Genomic DNA, 10,263 nt, shown 5'->3' with positions numbered 1-10,263 from the left:
TCTGTTTTTGCTTCAAATTTCGAAATTATACAATGTAATTTAGATTAAAAACTGCTCATGTTGCATGTATGCAGCATCTTTGTTTGGATCAAGATTCAAATGCAGTGGTTGCCTAATTTTAAATGGAAAGAGCACAGACAAAGCCTTAGTTTGTTTATATGAAGAGATTTCTTTTATTTGTGTTATTTATTTGATTTGGGGCTTGTTTTAAAATTTCAATTTAGTTTTGTTATTTACATTTACATTATATTTAAATTTTGTTATTTAACAGATGCTTTTATCCAAAGCGACTTACAAATGAGGACAACAGAAGCAATCAAAACAAACAAAAGAGCAATAATATGCAAGTGCTATATTAGTATATTATTATAGTGTAATATTTCAATTTCACAAAGAAACGTGCAGCATTTTGTCCAAGCAATAATAAAAGGACACATTTAATTTACAATTTGTCTTAAATCTCATTTGTCTCAAATCGTGCCTTGAGTGAATCGTTACATCCCTAATATTGACTGATATGAAATATTTTATTGTGATAATTTTTTGGGCCATATCACCCAGCCATACAAGAAGGTATGAAAGCTAGTCCAAAATTCTGCTTTAAATGTCTCACCTCATTTACTACATGTTGCAGAGAACCATCCTCTGCTTTCTGACTGCTTCCCAATATCTGAGAAGGTGAAGAGATGAGATATGTGCTATTATATTATCTCACACACAAATGTGCAACTAACTGCAGCAATGGAAAAATAAATGGATTCAAGCACTAAAATAATACCTCTAAAAATAGTGTTCCTACCTCAATTTTTTCATCCTGGCATTTCTGTGGGTTATAACAAAAGGTTAGAGCCATTTAAAGAGTATAAATAACCTCTGCTTAACTGTGCCCAGCCAGATAAACACGAAAGCCACATTGCTACAGTCTGAACAGTACAACATACAGCCAGCAACACCCTGCACAAATCACGGTTAAAGAAGCCCATCTAAAGTCTGGATGTTTCTCACTCAGAAACATGCACATTTCTTATCAAAACAGTCTCAAAAAAGGAAACCTCTAAAGAACCCGGTGTGCTTACCATACCTGCAAGACTTTACCGTGAACAATGGTGCCAATGGTCCCAGCACAAAGCCTTGGGGCGAGACCCTTAAACAGGCCTGATTTCCCATCGATCTTGATGATGTGTTTGGCTAAATGAAACAAATGTAAACGTGAGAGCTGCATGTATTTTTCAGATTTCTTAAAATCACATTCAAAATCAAATGGAGACTTGAATTAATGGCTACAGAAACAAAAACGAATCAACAAGAACCAGATCATCGCTTGATGATCTTACCATATGCAAAGAGACCTGGAAGCTGGTACACTTGTCGACCAAACATATTTCTGCCTAGAGTAGGAGGAAGAGGTTCATGTCCAACCTATATTTACAGATACAAATAAGTTAGTGCACCAATAAATACAGGTGTGAATGTGACAAATTGATACACAATACATTTTATTGTGCCTGAAAAAATAAAAACATATGATGGCACACAGTTCCCTCTTGCAGTACTGTTATATTACACAATATCTGACAAGAAAGAAAGACAGTCTTTTGTATTATAACTCTAGGGTGAAAAGGTGTGGTAATACATTAGAGGTAAACAATGTTAAATCTTGAGTATAGGCCTAAACCTCATTTAGCTTACAGAAGTAAAGCTGAATCAATTTACTTTCACTTCTACACCAATCAAATGGGGTGACATCTGTGCTTGCCTACTACACCATTTGTTAGAAAACTGTAAATGTAGAGCACACTGCCTCACACACACACACTCGTTTGTGTATGTATCCCATAACCTGCAATAAACTTTATCAGTAACGTTAACGTAGCCGGAAAGACAGACGTGCATTACCACAACATTAAATCACATATGCTATCAAATATGCTATTCGCACTGTTTTCGCAGTACATATAACGCATTAAAATAGCACAACGTGTTGGTATATTTACAAAAATTGCTAGAAAAATGATTCCTGACAGACCTAACAGGCTGACCTTTCAGAGCATTAACTCGCACTAGTTAGACTGCGGTCAACAACCCTGCTACTACAGCTAACTACAACCACAATGATGCACATCGACATCTTCATCCCTGTAAACCAAGGTACTGCACACAGCGATGCTCATGTCTCAGAAGGACACATTGTAATATGTATTAACCAGGTTACTGTTAATAAACGCCCTGGCTAACGTTTATCATCACGCTATCGAAACTACTCGACCGCAGCGTGTGTGCAGGCATCAACTGGCTGCTGCTGTCATCTTTGCGTGTATTGTGTAAATCCTACCTGAACTAAAACCTTGATGTACATAAGAGGGTGGGAAAGGACTGTTAATCCAGACCCAAGGAGGACTTGGCCACATGTGTCCGCCATTACCAAGACGATGCGAAACGTCCCCCTACTTGACAGAGAAGGTCCGTTGGTAATACGCGCAAAACCGTGTTGCCAGATCTTGCTAAAAACTCCCTAATAAAAGTAGTCTTATAAAATAAGCGATTTTCCTCACGTACAATAGGCGATATCAGTTTTTTGCTGTAGATGTTTGCGTGATTTCGCTGGTCTGATTCTATAATTTTCAGACCAGCATTTTGCAAACAAATTCAAATGTTTCGCAAACAGCCTACAACTGGCCTACTAGCTAGCTTACAACTATCTAAATCACACACACCTATGGGTAAAGAAAATTGAAACAGCTCGAAAAGCAGGTGGGGATAACTGACAAATGCAATTTTTTGGTCGGCCATTATTGTACTACCTGGGCCAAGTAAGCCCTAATAAGAGACTTTATTCTAGAAAGAATAATAAAAACAATGCCTAAAAATTGCCACCCACGATTTCCTATATTTATAAGCTACTAGATAAAAAACAAGAACAATGTACTTGTAACAAGCGGACATGGCAACACTGGCTCATCACGTGATGAGGTAACGCGTCCACACAAGGTCACCTGATTGGAGCGTTTTCTACATCCTCCGGCAGATGGCGCACTCTTACATCAAATCAACAGCTGTACGGGTCTCTGCTGTTTTGCTGGATTTTCGACTAGTTGAAGTAAAATGAAAGTATTCTATGAGCAAAATATTATATGTCCTTAAAAGGTCGGCGCTGTTTGTCATGTAAATGAGAGTTATTTGACAGGTTGTAGTTATTTGTAGTCATATTTGTAGTTTGTCTTTACACCATCCAGGTAAGGCTACCCTGAGGTGACTGTGTTTGCTCCCAAGTCTGTGTATTAAGAGGCAATGCTCTAGAAATTCGATAGTAAAATATGACCCACCTCAGCCCAGGGATCTGATGCTAGTCATGGCAGTGTATATATTTCATAATTTAATATTTACATTTTATATTTTCATTAATTACTTTGTTTCTATTCATAATTTTGTTTAAAACATGTCATTTTCAATTTCTGGAGAAAAAGACACCAGCTGAATAACTCAAGTACTGAAGGCCATGGATTATTAATATTTTTCTTTCTTGTTTTCTCGTGAGCACGACTTAATTTTCTCACTCTCTCGACATAACTAAAGTTGCTTTCTCGTTATCACGACTTAATATTTTCTCGTTATCTCGACATAACTAAAGTTGCTTTCTCGTTATCACGACTTAATATTTTCTCGTTATCTCGACATAACTAAAGTTGCTTTCTCATTATCACGACTTAATATTTTCTCATTATCTCGACATAACTAAAGTTGCTTTCTCGTTATCATGACTTAATATTTTCTCATTATCTCGACATAACTGAAGTTGCTTTCTCGTTATCTCGACTTAATATTTTCTCGTTATCTCGACATAACTAAAGTTGCGTTCTCGTTATCACGACTTAATATTTTCTCGTTATCTCGACATAACTAAAGTTGCTTTCTCGTTATCACGACTTAATATTTTCTCGTTATCTCGACATAACTAAAGTTGCTTTCTCGTTATCACGACTTAATATTTTCTCGTTATCTCGACATAACTAAAGTTGCTTTCTCGTTATCACGACTTAATATTTTCTCGTTATCTCGACATAACTAAAGTTGCTTTCTCGTTATCACGACTTAATATTTTCTCGTTATCTCGACATAACTAAAGTTGCTTTCTCGTTAGCACGACTTAATATTTTCTCGTTATCTCGGCATAACTAAAGTTGTTTTCTCGTTATCACGACTTAATATTTTCTCGTTATCACTACTTAATATTTTCTCGTTATCTCGACATAACTAAAGTTTTTTTATACAATGATTGTTTGATTTGTTTGATCTACTGTTGCTATAGTAACGAGCGCAGCGACACGCATCTGATCGACAGATAAACCGTGCGCTCTTATACTGTATGTTATGGATATTTCAGCAAATTTTGCTTCACTTAGTAATAACGTCGTCTACAATACATAAATATAGGCTAATCAATCACTGTTAATATTTTTCCAGAGACAGTACGCTAAACATTTTGTTTGTGTAACCTTAATGTTTAAATGGTCAAAGCAACAACGCAAACACAGGCAGAGCGACATTAAAAGGATGCAGAGAACTATTCTAAAATCTTTTAGAGCTGCTTGGATTCAACTCACTTTATTTTCCTTTTATTTGAAATAAAATTATATTTAATTTGTATTTTTATCAAATACAATTTTGTAATTTTTATTTTCTAAATTTTTTATTAGTGATGTAGGATATGCTGTGACTGATATTACGTGCGTTACTGTCATGAATCTGGTCCGTGGTTTTCCGTCTGCTCGCCACCAGATGTTGCCTTCCAGTTACATTGACTTTCACATTACACAAACTGTTGCATGTCACCCCGGACTACATTTCTCATCATCCATTGCACTGATTACACACACAGCTGCAGCCAATCACACACCCTACATAAGCCATGGACTTCCTCTCTCTCACGGCCGAGTATTGTTTAGTGTTTATCGCTCACCTAGTGATAGCTACTCTACGGCGCCAGTTACCAGTCCTAGTTTCCAGTTCTAGTTTCCGATCTAAGTCTAGTCACGTCGTGTTGCCCTGTTTACTGATCTTCTGCCTGTTTTGGAAATTTTTTTCATCTTATTGTTTGGACTCTGTTTGCACCTCGCATGGATTATTGTTTGTCTGTTGGATTACCCGTTTGTCTTGCCCTATTGGATATTGTTCGCCGGAGCCTGATCAAGTTGGTCCTTGGATTATTCTTTTGTCTCGCCTGTGCCATACCTGTTTGCTGGTGTTTCGACCCTGCCTGTTTCTGACCATGTTTATAAATAAAGCTTGCTTGGGATGCTGTTTGAAAAGTGTGTGTGTGCGTTCCACAAAGAAATGTTGAAAATACAAAAGATTACAACACTGTAGAACATCACTGATTTAAATGAGCCTATACACTTTACATATAAATCACACTTCTAGTTATCAATAATGATTAACAATAAAAATAAGGAAAAGACGCACATTACAAATAGCTGCATCTTTGAAGCGTGTCCTACATGAACACAACATCCCCGCTTATTAACTAACAATCATGTACTTTAAAGATACAGGTGCAAACAGAATACAGTGATGTCAACCTTGGTTTTAATAAGCAGTTAGTTTATGGCACTGAATATTGCGATGGTAAAACTGTGATGAGTCACGCATCTAGCAAGAACTTAACACTACACAAAATAATCATATTGATTCAACCATGTAACATTTATGAATTAATTAAAAATAAGTAATAAGTAATGAAAATTACTTAAGTCATGATAATGAGATCACGAGAAAATAACTTTCGTTATGTCGAGATCACGAGATAAGTCGTGATCACGAGAAAACAAGAAAGAAAAAATATTAATAATCCATGGCCTCGGACTTCCGTACTGAAGGCTTTTTCCTTAGCATGATTCACAGTGTTATGGCCATGAGGGTCTTTTATAAAGTTTATATTGTGTATAATTTTGGTGCAGTATGAGCCTGAATGGGTTCATGCTTATGAGTTATAAACCTGGTCCTCAAGCTACTGTTTCATCAACTGTATCTGTACATCTCTGAATCATTAAATATTTCATAAATCGTCTTGAGATTGTCTGTAAATTCTAATTTGACAGGTGGTGGAATGAAATTTTAACGGAGAGCACCTGAGACTAAGCAAGGAGCTGGATTCATTTTGAACATTTGCACCAATGTGAAGTGAGTTGTTTCTTTTGATCTTGTCTTCAACAGGGATGAGATCTATACAGACATGTTTGTAACAGGTGAATCAGAGAATATTTCGATTTCCATTTCAGAATGCAAATGTGAAATATCAGAATCTAAATGACAGAATTTTTTAATAATCATAATGCACATAGATAAAAGCTGCATTCTTATCAATAGCATGGAGATGCTCAACAGTAGTTTCTTACATTATGCAGTATAAGGCATAATGGTTTTCTTTCTCACAAAAAAGGGACCATAATGTTGCTTGTGCCTGTGCTCAAGCTAGAAATCTATTGAGATTATTAATGCAGTTTCAGCTTGTAGGCTTAACTTATCAGTGACCTCATAAGACAAACTTAAAGATATAAACATTTTTCAAGTTTATATGTGCACACACACACACACACACACACACACACTCATAAATATATGTTTATTATTTTATTTTACTTAAGCATTTATTTATTTTATGGATGCATCTTGTTCAAAACATATTATGTACAGTTTGAAAATGAGAAATTTCCTTTAACCCCACATGTATCTATGTTCGATCCAAAACAGCTTCTCATGATGTTCCTGTTGGTGGCGGTTGGTCTTCAGCTGAGCTCTTTTCAAGCCCAGAGCCACTCTATTGAGGAAAGAACAGACATGTAAATAATATGTAAAATGGAAAACAATATCAGTAGCAGCCTCCCACTGTGAGCTTTTTCATTTTTATTCAGGGGTTTCTAGCCAACATATGTTCAAAAGTTTATGCATAAAAAGAGCTATGAGGAGATTAGTAAGAAATTATTTTCAGTAATATGACTAATGGCCATGTTCAGTTTAATTAAAATCTTTTACTGTTTTATTAATACTTTAATAAACTAACACCGGTTCCCAGAAAGCAGCTACAATTGAAAGGGCCAACAAACATGCAGGTAAAAAAGCAAAAATGCAAAAGTCCTTGCCTTAAGTCACCCTGTACTACATCATGTAGTAATCGAATGTTTGCTGCTGGTTGATACGTACAACGAGGCATCAGCAAGGCACAAAATTACATTCCATTATCTGCAGTATTGAATTTTATATGTTTGAGTCATTCCATTATATGTGATCCATATGTATTACTTTTTTGTGAGTCGTTGCATTGGAGGTCAGACTGTGTCTTTGGAACATGCTGGATGCATTTCACTGACTATGCAGCATGAGTTGCTTCATGCACTGGGCTTTTACCACGCACAGAACCGCAGTGACCGCAACAATCATGTCCAAATCCTTTTTAAAAACATATTTCCTGGTACATCTGATTAGTACACATTTCTTAAGCAGGCTGTGCTTTACATGGTAGTTGCAAATCTCAATGAGGGTGGAGAAGCATTTGCTGTTAAATGCTGCTAAAAGTCACTAAAGTTTGTGCTACAAGGGAGTTTTTAAGCAGAAATAGGAGATTATAGCATTTATGATGTTTAATATGACTGAATATTATTTTTGTATATTTTTATTCACTGTAATAGGGCAGGAGCACAACTTTGACAAAATCAAGACTAACAACCTGGAATGACTACAGCACTGTGATGCACTATGGATAGCAAGTCTTCCTGTAGTGTAGTCAAAAATATATATCTTCTCTGGATACCCCCCAAAAAATCTGGAAAAAAAGTGTTGTGACAATTGTGCCTCTGGAATGTGTTTGATTACTTAACTTGAGTGTGTGTGCTTATGTGGTTTCAGGTTTGCCTTTTCCAAGAACAAACAGCCAACCATCATCCCTATTCCTGACAGTAACTGGGCAAGCTGAGAAAATGAGTTCAAATGATGCGTATATTAACAGACTCTACTGCAGTATGTTTCAAGTCCTTCCTTCTCTTATTAATTCATTTAAAAGAAAAATTTGAAATCTTTGTCCTTACATTCTATAGGTTACCTTGATGAACAAATGCATTCATATTTTTTACTGTATACATATTTTTCAGAATGGCACAGACAGGAGCTTGTGTGTTATCAAACTTAGAAAACTGACATTGACATTTCCCTATTCTTATAGATGATTTAAAGAAGACAAAATACTTTACAGATTCAGTTTAGGTGTTTTTGATTAGCATCATTTTAGAGTTGGGTCTGTTTTTAATTATCAAGTGAGGGTTGCAACTTTTCAGGTAGTCTGGCATGTAGATGAGTAAAAAAAATTCTAAAACATAACATAACATTTCTCTTCCTCTGCCTTATGGTTTGTATGCCAGTTTGTATAGGTTGCTAAACCCTAACAGAGCCATATATGGTTTCTTCTACACTGAGAGGTTGTGCAAGGTCCTCTTCTTTTGAAATGAGGGTCTGTTAAATGGTGAAATTTGATGTAGCAAAAGTTTTACACTATAAAAACAGACAGATTTACTAAATGACAACTAAATTTACTAGATTTCCTAACATTTCTAAGTTCATTTTATTCAAATACTACTGAAAGTTCATTGTTCTTAATAGAAAAAATGTCGTGTGAACTTGAAGTTGTGTGAATGTAACTGATTATATGGTAACACTTTATTTCGATAGTCCACTTTAGACATTCTATTAACAGTAAGTAACTTTGCAACTACATGTCAACTAGCAGTTAGTAGAGTATTAGTAAACTGTCTGCTTAATATCTTCTAACACTTTCTTTGTCAACTTATTCTACTAACCCTAAACCTACCCTAACAGTCTACTCTGAGAGTTAGTAGACATGTAGTTGCAAATTAATGAGAATTAGTTGACATGTAGTTACAAAGTTACTTATAGTTAGTAGAATGTCTAAAGTGGACTATCAAAATAAAGTGTAACCGATTATATTAAACTTAATTCAGACCACTAGTGTAAGAGACTCTGGGTGTGCATCAGAATAACTTGGTGTGCCATATTTATTGTCAGATAAATGTGTAAAAAAAACGACTCTGCGTTTCACTAACATTACAGAATAGACTGGGCTGATGTGTAAAACTATACTCAGGCTCACCACATAACCATAAAACTATAAAATATAACTATACAACTCAGGATCGCCAACAACGTAGTCGTAACACAAACACAGTACCTTTAAAAGTGCCTGTAACCATACAGCCTATGAATGAATGATAATGCATATTTTTAATTAAAGAGAACTTAGAGAGCGTGGGCTGCTTTTGGTGCTTTAATTTGTTTTTCAATAATGAGGTCTAAGTTTAAGAATACACTAGAAGTTAAAATTGTAAAAATTTTTATTTTTTCTCTATTTAACATTAACTTACAGTAGTGAAAGACTTCTTCCCTCAGGTAGATTGCGTGTTTTCTTGCCTAGCTGGATGTTGTGCTCATGATCAATAATCATATTCGTATGGTCTGGTGGTCATATGGCGTAGGCCTGCGAATATGGGGCAAACTGCGTTCCGTATAGCTTTCATTCAGAACGCTTCCTTGATGCCTTAAAAATGGGATGATTCCGTATTATATGGAATGGTTGGCAAACCTACCTGTTGATGCCGGTGTTGTGACAAATAATTCTACCTATCAGATTATGCTACCAACACGTATTTATCCTACTGTAAGGGTAGGTTTAGGGTTGGGGTAGGTGTACAGTCGTGGCCAAAAGTATTGGTAGTGACATACATTTTGTGTTTTGCAAAATTAGCTGCTTAAGTTGTTGTGGTGTTCATTCACATTGTTTCTACAAGTATTGGCAGTGACATAATCTAGAAACAATGTGAATGAACACCACAACAATTTAAGCAGCAAATTTTGCAAAACAAAATTTATGTCACTGCCAATACTTTTGGCCACGACTGTACATGTTAATAAAGCCTCACACCTTAATATCATGCTGGAAGCAAAATCTGATAGGTAGCACTTTTCGCTATCGAATTATGCTACCATCTGTTTTAATGGGAGGTAGCAAAATCTGACAGGGTAGCACAAATCGTTAGAACACCGGTGTTCTGTCGATTTGTGCTACCCTGTCAGATTTTGCTACCTCCCATAAAAACAGTGGGTAGTACAATTCGCCAACGAAAAATGCTACCTGTAAAATTATGGTTTATTAACGTCTACACCTACCCCAACCCTAAACCTACCCTTACAGTAATGCAAATA

The 10,263-nt window shown here is 35.9% G+C and overlaps 1 protein-coding gene across 1 annotated transcript in view; it reads right to left on the bottom strand.

Moving 5' to 3' along the window:
• LOC107554623 (mitochondrial carrier homolog 2-like) overlaps positions 1 to 2,537 on the bottom strand; it is a 9,832-nt gene extending 7,295 nt beyond the window's left edge. Inside the window, exons 1-5 of the mRNA XM_016237189.1 lie at positions 2,333 to 2,537; positions 1,335 to 1,419; positions 1,082 to 1,188; positions 800 to 823; positions 614 to 670 (exon numbers count right to left, since the gene is read on the bottom strand). Coding sequence (XP_016092675.1) covers positions 614 to 670; positions 800 to 823; positions 1,082 to 1,188; positions 1,335 to 1,419; positions 2,333 to 2,419 — 360 coding nt within the window. The 5' untranslated portion in view covers positions 2,420 to 2,537. The remainder of the gene's footprint in view (positions 1 to 613; positions 671 to 799; positions 824 to 1,081; positions 1,189 to 1,334; positions 1,420 to 2,332) is intronic.
• Between the last annotated feature and the right edge of the window lie 7,726 nt (positions 2,538 to 10,263).

Source organism: Sinocyclocheilus grahami, unplaced genomic scaffold (genome assembly GCF_001515645.1).
Source record: "Sinocyclocheilus grahami isolate Dianchi unplaced genomic scaffold, SAMN03320097.WGS_v1.1 scaffold508.1, whole genome shotgun sequence".
NCBI classification, from domain to species: Eukaryota; Metazoa; Chordata; class Actinopteri; order Cypriniformes; family Cyprinidae; genus Sinocyclocheilus; species Sinocyclocheilus grahami.
The sequence above is the reverse complement of the archived record's forward strand: the minus strand, read 5'-3'. Positions and strand labels throughout refer to the sequence as shown.